At 50.6% G+C, this 20787-nt stretch overlaps 10 protein-coding genes across 10 annotated transcripts; 4 read left to right on the top strand and 6 right to left on the bottom strand.

Annotated features, from left to right (window-relative positions):
• Positions 1 to 294: 294 nt before the first annotated feature.
• Positions 295 to 2921, bottom strand: N7498_010114 (uncharacterized protein; the record flags this gene model as incomplete). Its single annotated transcript, XM_058457170.1, has 6 exons — positions 295 to 1411; positions 1462 to 1528; positions 1585 to 1633; positions 2013 to 2390; positions 2441 to 2682; positions 2732 to 2921. The coding sequence occupies 6 exons, from the start codon at positions 2919 to 2921 to the stop codon at positions 295 to 297; spliced, it is 2043 nt and encodes a 680-aa protein (XP_058304069.1).
• A 1100-nt stretch (positions 2922 to 4021) lies between these two features.
• Positions 4022 to 6091, bottom strand: N7498_010113 (uncharacterized protein; the record flags this gene model as incomplete). Its single annotated transcript, XM_058457169.1, has 3 exons — positions 4022 to 4469; positions 4517 to 5819; positions 5878 to 6091. 3 exons carry the CDS (start codon positions 6089 to 6091, stop codon positions 4022 to 4024), a joined length of 1965 nt encoding a protein of 654 aa, XP_058304068.1.
• A 609-nt stretch (positions 6092 to 6700) lies between these two features.
• N7498_010112 (4F5 domain protein) lies at positions 6701 to 7068 on the top strand (the record flags this gene model as incomplete). Its single annotated transcript, XM_058457168.1, has 3 exons — positions 6701 to 6763; positions 6824 to 6908; positions 6968 to 7068. 3 exons carry the CDS (start codon positions 6701 to 6703, stop codon positions 7009 to 7011), a joined length of 192 nt encoding a protein of 63 aa, XP_058304067.1. The 3' UTR covers positions 7012 to 7068.
• A 297-nt stretch (positions 7069 to 7365) lies between these two features.
• Positions 7366 to 8436, bottom strand: N7498_010111 (uncharacterized protein; the record flags this gene model as incomplete). The annotated part of the gene is made up of 1 exon (XM_058457167.1): positions 7366 to 8436. The coding sequence occupies one exon, from the start codon at positions 8434 to 8436 to the stop codon at positions 7366 to 7368; it is 1071 nt and encodes a 356-aa protein (XP_058304066.1).
• Positions 8437 to 8783: 347 nt separating this feature from the next.
• On the top strand, positions 8784 to 9566 carry N7498_010110 (guided entry of tail-anchored proteins factor 1; the record flags this gene model as incomplete). The annotated part of the gene is made up of 3 exons (XM_058457166.1): positions 8784 to 8870; positions 8986 to 9172; positions 9235 to 9566. The coding sequence occupies 3 exons, from the start codon at positions 8784 to 8786 to the stop codon at positions 9564 to 9566; spliced, it is 606 nt and encodes a 201-aa protein (XP_058304065.1).
• A 1116-nt stretch (positions 9567 to 10682) lies between these two features.
• On the bottom strand, positions 10683 to 12094 carry N7498_010109 (RNA-binding protein; the record flags this gene model as incomplete). Its single annotated transcript, XM_058457165.1, has 3 exons — positions 10683 to 11337; positions 11395 to 11998; positions 12061 to 12094. The coding sequence occupies 3 exons, from the start codon at positions 12092 to 12094 to the stop codon at positions 10683 to 10685; spliced, it is 1293 nt and encodes a 430-aa protein (XP_058304064.1).
• Positions 12095 to 12202: 108 nt separating this feature from the next.
• N7498_010108 (uncharacterized protein) lies at positions 12203 to 12921 on the top strand (the record flags this gene model as incomplete). The annotated part of the gene is made up of 4 exons (XM_058457164.1): positions 12203 to 12358; positions 12410 to 12586; positions 12636 to 12759; positions 12818 to 12921. The coding sequence occupies exons 1-4, from the start codon at positions 12212 to 12214 to the stop codon at positions 12919 to 12921; spliced, it is 552 nt and encodes a 183-aa protein (XP_058304063.1). The 5' UTR covers positions 12203 to 12211.
• A 410-nt stretch (positions 12922 to 13331) lies between these two features.
• N7498_010107 (uncharacterized protein) lies at positions 13332 to 13839 on the bottom strand (the record flags this gene model as incomplete). Its single annotated transcript, XM_058457163.1, has 2 exons — positions 13332 to 13658; positions 13714 to 13839. The coding sequence occupies 2 exons, from the start codon at positions 13837 to 13839 to the stop codon at positions 13332 to 13334; spliced, it is 453 nt and encodes a 150-aa protein (XP_058304062.1).
• A 1840-nt stretch (positions 13840 to 15679) lies between these two features.
• On the bottom strand, positions 15680 to 16594 carry N7498_010106 (alpha/beta hydrolase; the record flags this gene model as incomplete). Its single annotated transcript, XM_058457162.1, has 1 exon — positions 15680 to 16594. The coding sequence occupies one exon, from the start codon at positions 16592 to 16594 to the stop codon at positions 15680 to 15682; it is 915 nt and encodes a 304-aa protein (XP_058304061.1).
• A 2949-nt stretch (positions 16595 to 19543) lies between these two features.
• N7498_010105 (DUF3431 domain-containing protein) lies at positions 19544 to 20686 on the top strand (the record flags this gene model as incomplete). The annotated part of the gene is made up of 1 exon (XM_058457161.1): positions 19544 to 20686. The coding sequence occupies one exon, from the start codon at positions 19544 to 19546 to the stop codon at positions 20684 to 20686; it is 1143 nt and encodes a 380-aa protein (XP_058304060.1).
• Positions 20687 to 20787: the final 101 nt, after the last annotated feature.

Raw genomic sequence — 20787 nt, 5'->3', positions numbered from 1 at the left:
CTTGATCTTATGTTCAAGATCGGTGGAAGATCAGACGAAAAGAAAAGACCGAAAACAAAGGGCGAATCCCACGTTGTGCAGCGAAGCGAGTGAGGGGGGAAACGGTGAACTCGTTTCAAGTCCTTTCAACACATGATGATCGACGCTCCACACCGCCTCATCTGAATGAATGTGGCGATATTGAATTAAGATTGGAGTGGGTGTAAAAGGGCGTTGGTTTACAGGGTCCAAGCTTGAGAGAGTGCTCGAGTCCAATTGTGTCTAATTTTGGTTGTTGATATCTATACAAATGCGTCACTCCAAACCTTCCGTCACCCCGCGCACAAATTCGTTCGCATTCATCCCCAGCTGCGCCAAATCCACTCCTCCCTGGCCTGCCATCGCCCGCGACACGGCTCGAGCCACTTCTTCTTCGTCCCAGATATTGTTAATCACGGTCAAGTTCTCGTCTCCCTGCTCCGTGGGTGCGCTTCGGTTCGGGTTCTCCGCCGCAGCCACGGTCTGCCAGTAGGCATCGTCGCGACCCTTCAGGGCCCTATCTCGGACAACCGCATTGCGAGCCACACTCGAGGCGTGAAGCTTGGCGTTGGCACTCGTCAACTGCGTCAGGGCCGCGGAGACCGCATTATCAAGCTGATCTACCGAAGACGGCGGTTTAAAGAAGAATCGGTTGGTCGCCGAGAGGTAGATAATTAGCGAACATGCTGCGTCACAGAGCGCGAATGCCAGCGGCCGCAACAAGGTAATAAGGTAGTAGAGGCCAGAAGGAGGTCGCTGCCCAGCCCGCACGGCGGGAGAAGCCGATTGGAGTGCATCATACGTAGTCACAATCCAAAGATCAAGAGCTGCCAACGCCAGGCCGGCAAATGTGAACTTGGTACGCCAGCGGCCAGCTTCCCGGCCCCCAAAGGTTGCGGATGTAGCTACGCCCAGGATCAGAAGATGCGCCAGGTGCGGCAGAAGCACGTTGAACGGTAGATAGTAGATAAGGTATGAGTTGAGGTTTTCGAAAGAGCAGAATTGGCACGAGGTCAAGGCATCGGGTCCGAACGTAAGGTACACTTTGCGGGCGGCAACCGAGGTAAGCTTGTCGCGAAGCAGCGTGTCGGTTTCGGTCAAGAGGTTACCGGGCCGGAGCCTCATGAGTCGGTGGAAGATGACATCAGTTGGGGTATTGATCCGCGACCGCGTCAATGAGAAGATGTTGGGTTCGGGGGCATGGGGGTTAAAGGGCAAGCTGAGGACGAAAAATAAGACGATGCTTGCGAACAGGACGTTCAGCGATCGACTGGCGGCAGCGGACAGTGAGCACGCGGGCGGGCGACTCGCAATGGACACGCGGAGGCCACGGTAGGCATTAATCAGGCGAGGGAGGATGATGGGACCGAAGAAGATGAGGAGCGACTTGACGCTGCTGGCGGTTAGAGAATGCGGAGCGGATTGCGGAGGTTGACCACGTACGTTCCCCAAGAGATTTCGATTCCAGCCATGTCTGCAGCCAGCAAAAGGACTCCTGCCTCATTGGAACCTGGTAGATTGGTTGCTGAACGTCAGTTCACGGAGGTGGAGGGGAATGGGTGGAACGACCATCAACACGTAGCATCAGCGCGCCGGGGCCAAAAGCGGTGCGGGACTGGGGCGACGGGGCGGTTATACTTCCAACGGCCCCGGGTCAACACTCTCCTTTCACCAACTCCTCCCTCCTTCTTCTTCTCATATCTACCATCTTCAATGGCTAAGGCGTCTAGACTTCGTCCTTAAAACCTACAATCTCTCTTTCTACTTGGTCTTGGTTTTATTGGCCCACGTCGTTCTGCTTACTTTAATCATAAACATGGGTCTCATTGAAAAGAAAAAAAAAACGCGCCGGCTAATCAATACAACAGAACTAGTGAAGAGTAGATGCAATCCGTTTACAATGCTCGAGGAATCCGAGCCCGAAATTGCCATATCCCCCTCCCGAAATGCCAACGCCTAAGCCTTTCCCTGGTGCGCGCCGCGAGTAGCTAAACCTGGTTCGAGTACATTGCCGGGTGGTGCGTGAGATCTGGGATCGTGACCCCAGCAGTGTCTCGAGAGTAACTGGACGAAGCGTCATCGTTTGCGGGATGGCCTGGAGCGAGGTGGGTATTGCCGTTATTGTTGTTCCTCATGGGACTCGAGATCTTCAGAGGGAAGCGCGAGAACCGATTGGTCATACGTTTGAAGGCAGGCTGCGGCGAGTAGCTCGGAAGGCCCTCTTCACGCTTCAAGCTGAGTTGGAGTGACAGCGACCGGCGGCTGCTGGTTCCGCTGATGGATCGGCTGAGCACCTTCTGCGGAGCAACGGCACCGTATGCTCGGACGTGGCGAGCGCTGACACCCTGCTTGCGGTCGGTGAAGATGAAAGTCTGAGAACCGAATTAGTATTATTGTTGTTGCAAGATCAAGGTCGACTTACAGTCAAGATGTTGATCACGCTCATGACCATGGCCAGGATACCCGCCGAAATCACGATCCGCCAGAATGCCAGCCCCAGAGACGTCTGGCTCATGGCCTCTATGTTCAGGTTGCCCAGCGTGGCTATTCCCAGGATCATCATGATGCCCGCAAGTGCGATGAAACCCGCATCTTCGCCGAATAGAGGCCAGTTGCGGTTGAAGTAGCCCCGGAAAACAGGGAGCTCAGAAAGGATGAGGAAAACTATGTGTTGTTAGCGCGTGCCCCTCGGGCATCGCAGGTTGCTACTCACTGCTGATAAGCGCAACCACGGCGTGGGTTACGGCTTGAAAGAAGAAGAAGCCATTCAACATGTTGATTTTGGCCAGCATCACGGCGCAGGCGGCGATCGTGTCGAGAAAGACGATGATATTGATGACACGGATGGCATTCAGAATCACGTACCCTGGACCAGCCAAGGACTCTCTGAGCTTCACCATCATGATTCCTGGCAGTCTCTAAATCCGCAGAAAGAAGAGATTGTAAAAGCGGTATAGATAAAAGTAGACTTGGAAGCGGCGGCGTCTAGGATTAAGAGAGGGAAGGAAGCAACCGGCCAGCAGAAAGCTTGAAGTCTCAGATAAAAGAAGAAGCGAACAAAAGAAGCGAGGTCAACTCGGGGAAGTGTCAAGAAGAAAGATCATAAGGAAAAGGAAAAGAAGAGGCGGCTGAGAATATCTACTCCATTCACACCTATTTACGGCGCCTGGGTGGTCGACAATGGGCGACAATGGGAGACCCCTATGAATAGCACCTGAAACAATCCTCAGAAGGCAAGTGATGCACAACGAGACAAAGGAGTGGTTATCAGGGAGCCGCTTTAGGGACCGAACAGGCTTTCTTCAGGCATGAATGGTTTCAAAATTAGGTTCTAGGCAGTGATTGGCATAGTTTAAGTGCAGAGATTAGGAATTGAATCGGCGGCCCGATTCACTAGGCTCAAAGTGGACATGGCTTTATTATGTTCTCGACTGCCCTTCACAATAGGATAATTAGTGGCTGACGGGTGCCGATGATCGTTGGTGGTGAAACCGACACCCCGTACTCGGGCGCGTGCTTGTTAGCTCCCGTTCTACTGCAAGCGCCGAACCTAAGGAACTTCTGGCTTGCTCCACACCTGATACCCTTGGACACATTCAAATCTTCCAGAGTACAGTATTTCCAGGAGACGGTGTCACCACCTTCACTCTTTCATTGTTTCTCAAGCTCTAATGCTAAGACCACTAAACTACTTTTGGAATGACCAAGAAATACCCATGTGGTCTGATTGGTGTATCGTAAACTGCCGGATTGTTGTAACAGGGGGCACGGGGGCACTTGTTTATCACCTGTTATGGCTCTATGGTAGTCTCTGGGTTCGATCTTACTTTTCCGTTTCCCGTTACATCACAACTTAGCGGAAACCCTTTCTATATTGGCCACTGTAAAAATAATGATGAAAAAAAAGGAAAAATTCCCCGCACCAAGCTCATTGAAATGATAGGGGATGAGGTGCATATGCATAGTGTGAAATGAGAACGCGTGAGATCGATCAAACGGCCCTTCAATATCCCCCATAGCCTTCACGAGCAGAATGCACTGCGCGACATTTTGTTTCTCGCAAAGCAACAACCTCCAGCGGCACTGTTGGTCCGGTGTAAACTTGGTTGGGATGATCAGAAGCCAACGGCCACAAATCATGGAGCCCGATCGATTGAGCCACCAGCTGCGCGACAACATCACACCACACAAGACTTCCCAGAATTCTCATTTCCCCGGTGTATCCTGGCGACTCGTCAGGTCTCGAGAGACCTAGGTCAGGATTGTATTCTAGGTCGACGGCAACAACGAAGCCCGTGAAATCACCGGGATTCAATATCCTTGACGTGGGCCGATAGATGTCTGTTGTGTATGAAGCATAAGATGCGGCATCAATGACGAGGATGATATTCTTCACTTTCAGGCATTCCTGATCTTCATCTTTGGCGAGCCCTAAGAGCTCATTATAGTTCCTGCATGATTGTTAGATTTGAACCCTATAAATCGAGAAAAAGCATACCTTTTGGCACCTTCAAGGTCACCTGCAGGGATTCCAGCCTTCCTCCCATCAATCCACTCGAACTTTAGAAAACCCTTCAACTGGTCACTTCCCTCCAGTCCTAAGCCCCAATTCTGACTGTGCTCTTCAAACATCTTCACAAATTCACTCCATTCCTCATCCGTCTGTCCATAAGTGAGCCGATAAACAGCAAGGGAAATTGCTCTCCCTTCCTCCTCGACCTCTTGATCAAATTGAACAGCATTTAGTTCATTGACCCACGGCTCCTGGAGAAGAGGCCCTGCCGACGCACTTCGCATATCCTCTCTGATCTGGTCCTGAGCCTTCACCTGCGCCCAGATCAAGCGATAAAACTCCTCTCCAGATGTCTCTTGCAGGAGCTTTAAATCCCCATTGGTCATCATATCCTCCATCATTAATTGCACAACTGTCCTTCGGGTAGACAACTTCAACATTTCTCCGTAAGCTTCTTCCCGCTGTCGCCAATCGAGAGCAAATAACCCATTAGATCCACTCTGCTCCGTCTGCGTTGGCACATACCCATTATACCCATCCATAGGCATAAGGATAATGTAATCCGCATTAGCTGCAATTTCCACGAGCTCATGCAGCCGATTCGTAAACTTCCACTGCGCCGCATCCGGCTCCCCCAACCTGTCGCCATTTTCCTCGACAAGAGGTACATGGTCCTTAAGGGCAGCCATGATCGGTGCACGAAGCTCTTTGACATGATCGATGACCCAACGATGCGCACGCTCAGTCATAACTTCGTAATGAGCAGTCATGTATAGGGTCCACAAAGCGGCGAGATCAACACGTGGCAAGCCGGACTCGTCTCGTAGACTGTTCAGCATCTCGCTCGCAAGTGTCCACTCATTATGGATAAGATTGAATGTATCGCGTAGATGACAGCGCACTGTGGCCTCATTCAAGTACTGGAAGACCGCGATGACGGCTGTGAGGTGCTGACATGCGAAGACGAAATTGTCAGGTTTAGAGAGTTGTTTCTCAACCCAGCGTTCCTCTGACATTGGATGAATGCCTTCCCAGAGACGAGTTTTCATGGATTGGATGTTTTTGCCAACGATGGTCAGGCGGCTGGAGTCCTCCTCGGAACCAATGCGGATCGCTATCCGGTCCAGGATGGATTCACCGGTTGAGATAAGGGGACAAGGACCATCGAGAAGAGACAGTTCCTCTGCCGTGATATGGGGTGCTGCCGGTTGGGTACCATTAGGGAGTTGGCTGCCCCCCAGGAATGAAAGGAAATGTTCAACAGTTTGGAACTCCAAGATGCGGTCGACTGTTCTCTTTTCGTTAGATGATCTCTCTCTCTTGTTATAGGGGATCCAATCACGTACCAACAGGCAGATCCTGAGCTTCATGGTGCGCCTTGGTCATGACGGAACCGGTGTACCCAATGTGCGAATAATTTCCAGTGGGCGTCAACCAGGCGGCAATGGCAATGGATACGCCGACGGAAATCAAGACGAGAATCCAGGTCCGGAGCGAGAGTCCATAAGGCCTCATTGCCCGGAAACGTCGATAAAGCTCCGCAGGGTTAACATCACGCATATTAAGTAGCTGGCGTGAGTGGGTTTTTTGATAGGCAGCTTTTGATGAAATCTTTGATATAAGGACCCCCATATTCCTGGGGGTTACGTGACCCTCAAATGCATAATTTCTCCGCGCCTTTCCTATTTCAGACGTACAAAATTAATGATTCATCTTATAAATACTGTTATTTATAGTTGTTCTGGTATCTGTTTCTATTCTTCCTAGATTTCACACTAACACCTCCAGCAATACACATGTATCCCCATACACTCATGAGTCTGGGGATCGGACCGAGGCGTGAAACAAATGCCGCTGTTCACGCGCCCAGTCAAGTTGATTCTCCAAGCACCTGGCAAAATTGTTTCTTTTCCGGGCTTAATATTAATCAGTGTCGATAGACTGGAGAATGCTGAATAGCATCTTATCTTCCCAAATTGAGGCATGGAAGCTGAAAGAAGTTCCTTGCCACGGGAGGCGCTGATTCGCCCGCGGACTGAGGCTTTTCTGCATTTAACGCCGGCGATGAAGGCCCCGCCCCCGCCGACTTTTTTTTCCTCTTCCACCCCCGATCGCATCCGCCCTGAGAGCCCTGAGCCCCTTTCCCTCTCTCTTACGCTTTAATACACCATGACTCGGGGTAATCAGCGCGATACCGATCGGGCCAAGGCCCAGAAAAAGGCCGCTGGTTCGGTTCGTTGATATCCCCTGATCTTCAAGGCCAGGTTCTAACATGGTTGATTCCCCCAATAGAAGAATAAGAACACAATGTCGGGTACGCAGTACCAGAAGTCCAAGGAGGATGCAGCGGCCATTATGCGCGAGAAGCAGAAGAAGGGTAAGTTTCGCAATTTCATTGTCATTGAGACGACGCATTCTGACCCTTTTGCCTTACAGCCGACGAGAAAAGGCAAGCCGAAGCAGCCGGGAAAAAGAAATAACCCCGATGCGCCCATCCCGATATATCTCGCCCTCTCTTCCTCCGAGTTCAATGGTCTGGTCTGAATTGGAATATATACGCCGAGGTGAATACCAGGCAGGCTATACAATTGGCATTTTGTGGGTACGATGAGGCAAGGTATATCGGCCGAATAGAGGCCTACACGACTTAGACCGGCCGGCTCCTTTCTAGCGTTACTATTGTGCCGGTGTCCAGCGAGGCGTTCAGTTGACTCCCAAGGCGTTCATTCCCCATCTGCAAATACCCATGTGAAAACCATAGCGAGAACAAATTATACGAGTCATGATAGACCTCCTGAAATCAATCCTCTTTGATCAAGGAATTTGAATTGATACTATTGTACATCATTGCTTTGTCCGTAAGAATCCCAATAAACCCTCGCCCGGGCCAATCGACTCTTCCAGGGCCATTTCGGCGAACCAGATTGACCTGCGGGAAGCTCCGATACGGGGATCTGTGTATCCTGACGCAGAACATTGTCGACCACGGTCTCGAGGTCAAAGTGGCGGACGGCCTGATCGACAAAACTCCACAAGCTTTCCCCTTCCCACCCGACATCCCGCGCAAAGCGAAGAGCTCGACCAATGGTGTCTGCTCGGATGTCCTGGTCAGGGAAATTCTCAAGTATATATTTCTCAAATGCCCAACCTGATATATCTCGTGGATTAGCAAGACACCAGTCCAGCACCGGGTTCACCAAGATCCCGGCCAGATCAACTGTCCAGCGTGAGCGGTCTTTGACATCCGTAGATGTGCTCGCAAGGAGAAGATGCAGTTGCCGCATGTAATTGAATGCATAGTAGTTCTTCGGGTGTAGTTCTCCAGCACGAAGAACAATATCGAGTTCTGCTCGCTCGAGTCTCAACAATGCTTCCCGACTCAATGATTGAATCCGCAATAGTTGACCCAGCACCCATAGTCGGTGGGACCACATCGTCGGAGATTTAGTATGTCTATGCAGTGGCGAGCATTGATAAGACGCCATGAGCGTCAACTCCGTTTCCAGCAAATGTATCGTCGAGGCCTGATCCGTGTCTTTCATGCAACGCGTCACGGCTGCCAGCAGCCGGCGCTTCCGCCAAGTACATGCCGTGAGATGTTCACAGTCAAACAGGAGCATGATTTCAGTGATGACTGATCCAGGCAAAGCTGCAGAATCGGTCTTCTTTTCCGACAGCTCGACTCGAATGTCATGTTCGGACATGGGCATTAGACGCTTGATAAAAAGCTGTCGTGCGACCGTGTAAGCTTGAACCAGAGCCTTTTTGGTGATTCCGATTGAGTTTCCATCCTGGAGATATGAAGATTCTAAGCTGGAAGGAATGATCTCGAGCTCGAGCACTTTGTTGTCTCGAGAAGAGAAGACGCCAGCGAGGTCCTGGAATGCATTTTCGGGGGTCGTCATGGATAAATCGAGGAATCGCCAAGGATAATTTTCTAAGAGAGCTTTCAGGGCAGCATGATCCTTGAACTCGGGTTGTTGTCAGCTCTGAAGATCGGAGGAAATGCGGGTGTGGAGGAGCATGTAAAAAGGCGGAGACGCAACTCTGCGGCTCGCTGGACCTTCACCCTTCCAGATCGCCCGAACGTCATTTCGCCATCAACCCGCGAAGCCCGGCGACGACAGGTGCTTCTTCGAAACACCGCACAGGCAGGCCAGACCTCTACGAGGCTTGTCACTCCGCTTCTGGCTCTTTAGCCCGCGCTACCGAGCTCAAACACCCCCGGCCGCCTTGTCCAACCCCCGCCATCATGCTGTCGCTCGTTCTAACGGTCCTCTTTGTCCACCTCGCAATCTATCTGGTCAACACGATCGGCGCGTCTACGATCGATAACTTGGTATGTTCAGTCATATCCCGAATATCCCGAGTTGGAATCGGGATAGGCCAGCCCCAGGACTTGGTTATTCGTCGCGGAATAGCTCCAACTGACTCGCGCCCTTTTCAACATCTAGTTATGGCTCCTCTACCTGAAGATACCGACATCGACCTCTCGAAATGCACGCGAACAGCAGAAAAAGAAGCGTGAGGCCGTCCAGCTGAAGCTCGAGATGAACAGCACCAGCTCGCAAGACGAGTTCGCGAAGTGGGCGAAGCTTCGACGACGACACGACAAGGCCATGGAGGAGTACGAAAACATGAGTACGCATCACCTTGACCGGGGTACTGTGTAGACATATAGCTGACTCGGTATTCCCCTACAGACAAGATGATTACCGCCCAGAAAACCTCGTTCGAGTGGAGCATCAAAATCGCCCGCTGGCTCAGCACCAACGGCCTGAAAATCTTCCTACAATTCTGGTACTCGAAAACCCCAGTGTTCGCTCTCCCCGCCGGCTGGTTCCCCTACTACGTTGAATGGGTGCTCTCGTTCCCGAGGGCACCGCTAGGCTCCGTGAGCATCCAAGTCTGGAGCAACGTGTGCGCGACGACCATCGGAGTTGTGGCCGAGGTTTTGGGGGCAATGCTGGTGCAGGTTGTTGGACAGAAAAACAATGCCATTCCGGCTAACGGCGATGATAAGAAGACGCAGTGATGAAGACATGACATGGCCCTGCGAGGCTCTGGTGTACAATATCAGGCGTGGGAGGTCTACGTTGTAATGAGTATAGCATAGCCATTGCATTCAAGAAATAATATTCAAATTTCATTGGGTATCATATAGTATCTGCAGAAAAGCTATGAAAGGATGTTGTTCATCAGATAGAATAAATCGTTTCTCGTCAAGAACCCCCTTTGGGGGTTTCAGGGCTTGACTCTATGATTGGTATATCATCACGCGAACAAGGAAGCTCATGGCAGGCGAAATTAAAAAAAAAAAGTTCAAAAGAGTCCGGCCCCTTCGACAGGGCATCTGCGACAGGAATCATACCCCATCACCGCTTTGCCATAAGCTACAGACTCGAAAAAAGTGAACAGGAACTCCTCGCCTCAAGAATGAGCCCCATTGAGTTACCCCATTCCGTAGAATGAAAGGCAATCGCATGACTATCGAACCACGACGAAAGGCAACCCGATACAAGGAAGACACGAATGTCCCCCTTCCCCTCTCCGACCCCAAACACACACCCCATTGTGACCGGCGAGGCCGTCGGATGGTGCGCAGAGCCGGGAGGGAGTAGGGCAGTAAGCCGCTATCGAATTGCTTCTATGGCGGCGCGTTTCCGCATTGCCTGGCTTGGACAACTTTGGCGAACCAAAGCGCAGGGTGTCCGGGGACTTTCTCCCAAAGCAAGAGGTAGAAGAAGCAAGCTTCTTTGTGTGTAAGCTTTGAATGCGATTCTTTGAGCGAGGAGTTGAAGAGTGGAAGGGCAAGTGGGAATTTTAATTTTTTTATTTGTCGGGCTCGGGTCATGTGATAGAGCTAGGTCCAGTTTGGATAAGCGGTCATGTGATTGTATACACTGGCACTCGACTTGGCTTCAACGTTGATGGGTTTAGTGTACATGGGGACTAGGACTTTTTGAGCTGGAACTGCTCGTTTCTCTTGCTTAGTTCAATGCGTTGTTAGGTATAAAAGAAGGAAACGGTCGGGAAGCGTTGGAGTGTAAATCATTTTATGGAATTCTTTTCATCCAGACTACTGGAACATAACAAAATGCATAGAAAGGCTATGTGACAGAAAAATACGAAAACAAATTTTGTACACCCATTACGCCTTGGTCTTGGTAGCCTTCTTAACCTTCTTCGTGGTCTTGGTGGCCGCAGGCGACTCCACAGCAGACTCCGGCTTGGGTGTCTCCTTGTCCGCCTTCTTGCCCTTCTTGGCCTTGGGGGTATCTTCATTGGCAACGGGGGCCTCGACGGCCTTCACGGGCTCCTCAGCCGGTGTCTCGGAAGCCTCAATAGCCTTGGGTTCCTGGACAGGGACATCATCCACGCTCTTGAGCTGAGGCAGATCAATCTCGTAGCCGAGAGCCTTGAGCTTGTCGGCCTTGGCCTGGCGCTTGCGCTGCTCCTGGTCAATGCGCTTGGTCCACTGCTCACGGCTCTTGCCCTTCTCAAGTCTCTTCTTCTCGATGCGGTTCCACGGAGTCTTCTTGAATCGCCGGTTGGCTCCCTTCCAGACTTCGGGGTGAAGCTGCTCCGCCGGAACATACTTGCACTTCAGGATATGGCTGTACATCAAGTAGTTGTCCATGGTCTCGGCGACAATCTTAGCAACAGTGACGGAGGAGAATTCCACGAATGCGTAGTGCTTGGACCGGCCGGTGAGGCGGTTGCGAGAAAGACGAAGACGGGTAATGTCGCCGAACTGGGAGAAATAGGCGCGCATCTGGTGCTCGTAGAAACCGTGGGGAATACGACTGGAAAGGTCTTATTAGTATGTGATTCCACAGACAGACATGCAAGCGAATTCTTACCCAATGTAGACAGTGCCAGGCTCCTCGGGGGCATTGCCCTTCTGTTGCTTCGCGATCTTCTTCTGTGCCTTCGTGGTGTCGGGAATCTTGGGAACAGGCTTATCGGGGTTGAAGCCCTCGTCGCCCGACTCATCTTCGTCGCCACTGCTCTCAAAGCCCTTGATGAGAGCAGCGGTCTGGTCATCCTCGGCATCGTCAATCTCCTCCTCGCTCTCCGAAGGCATAGACAGGACCTCTTCTTCATCGTCCTCGTCAGACTCCGCAGGCACCTCTACCTTCTTGACCTTGGCGGCAGCCTTCTTAGCAACGGGGGCAGAAGCAGTGTCTTCTTTCTTAGACTTCTTGTTTGCGGCCTTCTTGGGTGCGGGAGCGGCAGGCTCGTCATTCTCCTCGTCGCTGAGGAAGTCGGAAGCGCGCTTGCGAGGCTTGACTTGGCGAGCAGACTCGCCATCGGTCTTGGGGGCGGCCTTCGTCTTGGTGGCCTTTACGGCGCCGTTCTCCTTCTTCTTCAGAATTGGCTTGGGAGCATCGCTCTTGGTGGCCTCGGCGGCTTTGGCCTCGACCTTCTTGGTCTTTTTGGCGGGCGGATCGCTGACGGCGGGCGCTGTTGAGATGTGATTAATCAAAATGAAAAACCTCATGAGCACTAAGAGACAATCAACATACCCTTGCGCTTCTTTTCTCTCTTATCAGGGGCCATTTTCGACTTTAATTGTGGTAATTGAAGTCTGGAGATCGAACGATCCTTCTGCGGGAAACTTTTTTTTTTCGCTGATTTGCGGAAGGCGGTGAGTCCTCACAAAGCACCCAGCTGGTCATGGACAGCGCTTCCCTTCCTACTCTTTCAGAAATTCGGGTGGCGGCCATGGGGAAGTCTAAACGAGCCAAGGACCTAACGCATGAGGAGATCTGGGATGATTCTGCCTTGGTGCGATCGTGGGACGACGCAGTTGAGGAATACCAGGTACGTCGCGAGGTCCAATTCACGTGACCGTTATCTAACTGTTGATGGCAGCTCTACCACAGCATTCAAGCGAAGGGTGAAAATGTTGAAGATGTCTTGAGACAGGCGGAGGAGGCAGGCCTTGCCGATGAGGATGGTGCCCTTGTCACAGGAGAGGATGCTGCTGGCGATGTCTCTATGGAGGTCGAGACCGACGAGGACGGAACAGCTACCGGCTCCGCATCGCAGGTATGCAAAATATAACCATGTGTATATGGATCATACTGACTGTCTTCAGCTCCCACAGTCTGTCACTCAAGCACCACAGCAGTCTACTGAAAAGGGGCCACCTCCCGCAGCTGCCCCAGGCCCAACGTCCTCAATTGGTAACATGCCAATGCCTGAAGCGCTTCTATCTCAAGGTACGTGCTTTTTGAATATATATCTCGCTCAGGGAGATCCAAGCTGACCCTTATGCAGTTCAAGACGAAACTTTGAAACGTCTCATGATGTCCTGGTATTTTGCGGGCTACTACACCGGTCTCTACGAAGGTCAACAACAAGCCAACCAGGGAAAGAGCTGATTTGACTTTTGAATACATCCAACAAGACATATGGCGTATATTTTGATATTACATGCATTAACTTAATCTATGAATACCTCCACATTTTGCTCGAACCTGTACTAGGGGCGCAAAACACAGTGCACATCACTACATCAACGCCCAACTAGCTCAGCTTCTGGGTCGTACGGTCTTTCAAATACAATTGGATTTAAAATAGGATCGAAATGAGAAGAACATTTTAAGCTTGGGATATAAGCAGTCAATCTAGAGTTTTCATAATTCAGATCTCGTCGCCATCGACACGACAAAAGAAAGTACAGGAATAGCAAGTCATCCATCCACTCAACAGATTGAGTTGCGTCGCATCAACAAACATCACTTGATGTTCCATTCTTATACATTGTCTGGGGTATGATCACCTAGGCAATTTACAGAGGACCACCGGTGCCACCCAGGAGGCCACCAACGAGAGGGAGCTTGCCCAGAGCGTTGGGCTGGGAGCTAGGGTGGTGGGTGTGGGTAGCGGAAGGAGTGACAAAGTTGCCCGAGCTGAGCTTCTTCTCGGTGCGAGTAGGCTTGTCGTTCACCTCATCCTGGGCACCGGAGGGCTTGTCAGAATCATCGTCATTGTCGTCATTTCCACCCTTGACCGACTTCACTGCGGCTTGGGCGGCCGCCAGGGCCTGGTTGTCCTCGTTTTCCTTGTCATTGGTATCCTTCTTGTCGCCGAACCCCTCCAGAGATTTTGTGGCAGTCTGATTATATGTCAGCATGTACTGGAAATATACCGATGATCTAGGGCAAATCAACCTTGAGGCCAGCAAACGCGTTTGCGAGGGTCAGGCCCTGGGCATAGTCGGGCTTGGTGGGCATGGACAGGGCGATGGCGGCGAGGACCACAAAAATGGTGATTGAAAAGAGGCTGAAGCGGGCCATGATGGATGTTGTATATTAGACAAGTTGATGCAAAGAATAAAAGTATATTCAGGTGTCGAGTCTCTAAATGATTGGCGACGGGTATAGATAGGCGAAAGGAGTGTCGTCTATAACCAAAAGACAAACAGCCGCGGAAGGTATGCCCGAGCCAAGAGGGAAATTAGATGAATTTATACTGAACCCCTTGTTGTTACAGTGCAGGGCGAGAATGAGGGGCGAAGGGCCACAGTTCCACAGGGCGTGGAGCCTACGTTCCTAGGAGCGTCTCGACGGTATCTTACGCGTTCTAGAGACGTAGTAACTAGAAATGGAACAAACATAATAGATTCCTCTCCCGCTTATTGCTCAGTGGCTAGGAATCATATCTTATCCCAAGTGAATATGTGTGCGTCGGCCAGTGAAAGCTTGGACTCTCCCGAGACGACAATGATCTTCGGGTATTCCATGCAAGGGAAATTATCCTCCAGTGGGAGTAAATGTCGGGAGGGAGAATTGTACAATTGTAAATTTTGAGGTACCTGGCAGTAAAGGCTACACATTCCACACGCACGTTTTGGGTTGCATTTCCCGCATATCCATGTCTCAGGTCGCGATTGGCATGTTTCTCTCCAATGCCAACAAGCCTTACTTTGATCGCTGTGCTTATTCAAATCGAGTGAATACGCGAAGGCAGGTGAATGGAAGTTATGAAGAAGGAATATATTGAGAACTAATTTATCATGAAAGTTCCAGCCCGAGCCTTGAGAATTGATGCGGATCCGCAGCGTGTCTACATTCCGCAGCCTCCGAGAGACAATACGTGAGTTCCACGGACTCTGCACGGCCGTCGCAAGGTGCGCTTGATTGGATGAGAATGTATCTCCCTACTTTGACACGAACAACTCCATATGTAGAGGAGCAGACGTAACACGAAGGAGTCAACAGAAGGATCTTGTCCAACTGTGAGGGCTCGCTTTTGGCACGAATTTTGACCTCGAATATCATGGAGATATGACGAACAAGACTTCGAATGTGCCGAAGGGAAGGGATGGAATGAATAGGGGGGTTGCTTTACGATTGTTGACAACATCTCGGCGACGAGGTCTAGTCCTGTATGTTAGTGAATGGCATTGCGGTCATGAAGTAGGCTAACTCTTCAGGGCACTGTCGAAGTAATTGAACAGACAAAACATCACATCTGCAATTGCATTGGCAATGACCACGAGAGAGCTCCAAACAATAGCGATGGCATGGGTGGCTTGCACGCGTCCGTTATGACCAAAGCGAAAACGCGTCCCAGCCGAACAATGTGTCAACAATGCATCAAATTCCCCTCTCGAAGCTCCGAGACCCGAGACCCATGTGTCTGGATTCCGATGGGAACAAAATTTCGTTGCCCCTTAGGGGTGTGTGTGCTCAAAAGCGAACCCGTTCACCTCGTGCCAAGTCAGGTGTCGGGATTAGAACGAGCATGCATCGCTCTTGGTCTCTCTATAAATTTGCCAGGGGAATAATGTCCTCTCGCAAGGGTATGTTGGAGACCGTGAAGTAAGTTGAAGAAGAGAAAAGAGAAGATGGTGTGCGGGAGGAAAAAATAGGCCACAATCATTCGCTTATGTCATCACATCACGTGCCAACAATGTGTCTCAGGGTGGCCCGAAAAGAGGCCTCTACATCGATCTTGACTAGTCCATAAATCAAGGATGGGTTTGTCAATTTACTTTTTGGTATTCGAGGTTTAATCGAGTCTGAAGGTAAATTCAGATTTTCACCAAAATTATAACACATCATCAGGCATTGTCTCATCCAAGTTCACAAGCTCATTCGGGTTTAAATTTCCCGGCGAAACCGCAATTCAAATTCACAGGCTCTTTGCAAAGAACTCAACACACTTGGCACCGGCCTCGTCGACCTTGTCATAAAGATCTGCGTGGGTCAAGCCATCCACAACGTACAACTCCTTCGGCTCCTTGGCCTTTGCCACAGCATCCTCGCTGTACCACTTGGTCGCAGCCTTAGTACCGGTGATCATCAAAAGAGGACGGGGGCTGATCATGTCAATGTGCGCAAAGGCATCAAAGTTGCCCATGATATCCCAGCTGCGCGGCAAGCAGGTGTTGGTTGCGCGCGGGTGGAAAGCCCGGGGAGTGCGGTAATAATTCATCAAGTCGCGGAAAGAATCAGGGAATTCAGCCGGTGCATCCTCCGGCTTCTCGGGGAGCATGTGCACGATGGGGACCTTCTCACCGCCAACATCGCTGTTGCGATCCTTGCCGGCAGCTTCAAGCTGGGCCTTGAGAATGTCCAGGTTGGAAGAGTCCTTCTCGAATCCTCGGCGGGCCATAGTACCGGCGCACACGGCGGCTGCGGTTGCGCAGGCCTTAATGCGCAGATCGGTCTGGGCTGCAAAGGGGGCGTAGCCGCCTGATGCGCAGATGCCGAGCACACCGATTTTTTCGGAGTCGACCTCCTTGCGGCCGACGAGATATGTCACGGCACACTTGATATCTTCAACGCGCTGATAAGGGTCCTCCAAGTTGCGGGGTTCGCCCTCGGACTCTCCTTGGTAGGCGGCATCGTAGGTCAAGCAGGTGAAGCCAGCTTGGGTGAGCACGCGAGCATAGTTGGCGGGGGATTGCTCCTTGATTGAAGTCCAGGGGTGGGCAATAACAATAGCTGCACCAGAGCGGTTGGGGGAGCCAGCAACTGGGGGGTAGAAGTGACCCGCAATCTTGTAGTTGTGGGAGAGAAAGCTGACAGTTTGAGGCGAAGACATGGTTACGTGATTATCAGAGAAGTATGACAATGTTGCTGATGAGTATTATGAGGGCGAGCACCGTCCTCTTTATACTTATTAGCTCTCACGGGGAACAATTTTCGAGTCCGATGATTTTCGGACCTTGAGGTTTATCTCGGGCTTCTATAGGATTATGACATCATTGATACAGACCCGAAACTTTCTAGCGGCTATGGTTCATCTTCGGAGTTAAGAAGCATTGTTGGTTGAGTTGTTTATTTGGTGTCAGCCGGGGATAGTCTACTATGTTCGTATGACAATTGAGGTGTCATATTGGACGGAGATCTCGGACATGTACCTGAGATCTCTTTTTGTATAGTGCATCGCACAGTTATCCATGGCTACTAGTATGGCTTGCACGGCATGCATAAGACAATCTCTCCTTCCCCAGCCGGTCTCTCAAAGCCAGCAACATAAGTTTCCAGAATATCTTCAATGACAGGGAATGCCGAATTACCGGTCTTTGACGGCCAGCTGGTTTCTCACCGCTACCCGCCGACGCAGTTCCGCAGCCTTCACATTTAGATACACCAGCGCCCAGAGCCCTCCTAGTCTCTCAACTAGACTCTTCGATTCATTTCTCGTTGCGTTGGAATAGAAATAAAACAACAAGGATCGCATCATTGAAACCTTGGAGAAGCAGCCTGGATAACTCCATTCGGAGCTCGCTTTCGGCCTGTTCTTGGTATTTGTTGTATTCTTCCGCAGCGTAGCCGACTCCGTATAGGCCTTAATGATCTGATATGTATGAGCCTATTGAGACACGCTAGAAAGACGGGTGGATATCTTGAGACGATCCATTTCGGTAGTAGGGCTTGCCGGGACCCATATGAAGTCGCGTCTAACCATGGTGCTGTGGTCAGAAATTGATGGCTCATAATAAGACATACCTGCAATTCCACAAGTAATCACCGCAGTTGGAAGAGGATGTCTGCCATGCGGATCTAAAGTCGACCCGAGTGCCTCGGGTGAGTCAATGCAAGGTGTTGAAGCCATGTCGTGCCTTCGCGGCACCCAGCAATGAGAGAACTTGGATCTAAAGGATAGCTTACTAAGAAGCAACAGAAATTCGCTTAGCGAACGAGGAAAGTGAATCGTCATTTCCTATACGAGACTCACGAACCGATACTGTTAGATAATAAGATCATAAAGTCTGATATTATTAGAGACGCTATCTATGCGTAGACCTGGCACTCACCCGCCGGTGACCCTAAGGACCTTTCCACACGACCCGCGCGGGTGGGTAAGGGTCTGACTTCTAGACCTAAGGTCGGGACATAGAGGGAACCTACTTGGGACCTGGTAAATAATTTAGCATTTTGCACGATGTGAAATATGAAAAGGGGTTTGGTCCTATCAACCCCCCTCTCCCCCCAGCTTAATATTCGGGCCACCACATCCTAAGTTCAGGCCGGGTGGTGGGGTGGTGGGGTGGTGGGGTGGTGGTAGTATGAACTCCCTAAATATATTGAAATCCACTTCAAATGTTTTTAAGTTCTAAATAGTTATACGCTAAGCAAATTATGTAACCTTGGTTCCACCTGGAAACCATCGAAATATAACTAGGGATGAGCTAGGATTTATTAGGCCCATTTCACCCGAAATTAAACCCGATACAAATGTTGACTTAATACCTCTTGGCCCCATCCTTTTCTTTCCCTCAAATCTCTTTGCTTTCAATATTTGAAACCCTACCATAGACCCGAAATTTATTATGAAGGCCGAACCCACCATGGACGAGAGGCCCTTAAATGTCTCTCCTGTATCAACGGATGGCCGCCCTCGCCCAGCTATTCAGATTGGTTACCCAGAGATTCTTATGGAGAAGCTTGGAGTTTTCCAACATCCAATACGGTAAGCCTATTCCCCTGTTCATATGTTTCAAGTGACTAAAGCCACGTTATATAGGTTTATAGTTACCTATTTTACGTGTCTCTTTCTCTATGAGTTTGTCTGTCGTCAATATTGTGATGGAGAGTTATGCCGGCACCACCGCAAGACTGTTATACAATGGACAGGGTACCTTTTCACGATTCTGCTGGTTCGACTGAAGTACCTAGAGTACATTTCACACGACGCAATAGCTGCGGCAAAGGAGTAGATGGAAGAACGTGACAAGGAATTGAAATCTACTAGTTGAAGCAGAGAAAGACGGGTATTTGGTGGAAAGCACGCGTGTTGGGCTGTTTTGTTTTTTTTTGGCTTTTGATGAAGATATCCAGAGTTACTCTTGGCGAGGCCAAGGCGCTGGCGGACTTTGGATCCCTTCTGCGGCCACAGTCTCTGTATCGATCAGACATCGTCATACACTGAACTTGGGATTGATCATCCTGGTCTGCTAAAGCCCCGACTACAGATGGAGGTGATAACTTCTTCATCACCCAATATAGCTTTGTACACGTTTCGCCTTGATATGTTTACCTTGTGTTTACACTGAAACGTCTTGTATCTGAGTTAAGGAGAGTCTGGCCATTGTGCTGACACCATCACCTGCTTAGAGGCCAGATAGTTCCGACCCAAGAGCTGCAAAAGTGGAGGCAACCAGGACTCAGCCGCAGTTTGCGATCGGGGAAAAATGGGAGCCGGAGGGGGGGGGGGGGGGGGAATGGTGATCCGGTTAGCTGGGCAAAATTGTAGGGGCGCAGCGATGAGTGCAAGATGGAGAGGATGGAGGGAGGAGGGAAAGAAAAAACGGACAAACGAAGAGGGCGAGGTCGGGTCTTTTATGTCGTGCGGTGCGAGGGGAGGTTACGTGCCTTGTAGCATGTGTATACCTTTACCGTACAGTAAACTTCCAGTATTGACCTGTAATCATCAACAGATAAGGTACGAAGTATAAGCTTTTTGCCTCAGGCATTCAGACCCACTTGAGACCCGTCTCATCCGAGAAATATCCAGATGCTCAGAATCCCCCTTCAATGCCACAAAATGAGACGGAAAGTGCAAAAGTCTGTTATTCAACTGGTACTCTTCGCCGTTATACTATTCTTCATTTTATATTCGAATCACCCCCAGTTCAAGAACAGGTCATTCTCATGGAATATAGTCCGCTACAAGACCGCGGCTGCCACACTCCCCGAAGCCAGGGGCATCTGCCCGAACCTATCCGGGTCCAAGAAACCGGCACTCGTCATTTCGCGCGTGGCAGCGGATGGTGATCCAGCCTGGACCGACGCCCTAACTAAACGCTACCACCTATGCGTGTACAATGTCGATACTACGCTCGACAAGAACTCGAACTACCTCCAAGTGCCGGCAAACCGCGGACACGAAGCAATCACGTACCTGACGTTTCTAATTGACAACTACGCCGAAATCCCCAAATCGGGCGCAGTCTTCGTGCATGGCTCGCGCTGGGCCTGGCATAACGATGCGCCTGACTACGACAACGCCGCTCTGCTAGCATCACTCGATATCGAACGAGCACTCGAGCCAACCGGATACCATAATCTCCGATGCGATTGGAGTACCAGTACATGTTTGCCTTCTACACCGGCTCAAGGAAGTCTAGAGATGCGGCTACAGTCTGCGGTAGCGCCGTGGAGTGAACGCGCGGCGTCTGATGTCGCCCTGCCGAAAGCACTCGTTGCCATTTTTGGTGGCAGTATGGATGAGTACCAAGCGGTGCACCGGGACGTGGAATTACATCTGCATCTTGGTCGGACGGATACTATTCGATCGCAGTGTTGTGCACAGTTTGTCGTTTCGCGTGAGCGAGTGTGGCAGCATTCACGCGACGAGTACATTGCACTGCGGCAGTGGCTTCTTGATGGAGCTGATGATGAGATTAATCCGCGGTCTCGGAATGAGAGGGTCGCGCCTCGGAATGACAAGGTTGCGGGCCGGATTTTGTCGTACGTGTGGCATATTTTGTTTGCGAAACCGAATGCTGATGGGGAGATTGATCTTGACAAACTTAATAAGGATGCTTGTCCGAGTGCGGAGGTCTGCTATTGTCGCCTGTATGGACGTTGCAATCTTCAGTGTCCTAACCTGGGAACTTGTCGGGGTCAGTACCGGGTGCCTGAGTACTTCAAGCTTCCTGATAATTGGGCGGAGATTCATTCATGATATACTGCATTCATGACCTATTCTGGAATGTACGGTCTTGTACATACTCGTTGGATATAATTTGATTCCGTCATGTGATACATACTATATACAATTTCCGA

The sequence above is a fragment of the Penicillium cinerascens genome, assembly GCF_028974065.1.
Source record: "Penicillium cinerascens strain IBT 15544 chromosome Unknown scaffold_4_segment0_segment1, whole genome shotgun sequence".
NCBI classification, from domain to species: Eukaryota; Fungi; Ascomycota; class Eurotiomycetes; order Eurotiales; family Aspergillaceae; genus Penicillium; species Penicillium cinerascens.
Note: the sequence above shows the minus strand (reverse complement) of the source record. Positions and strands in the feature narration are given on the sequence as shown.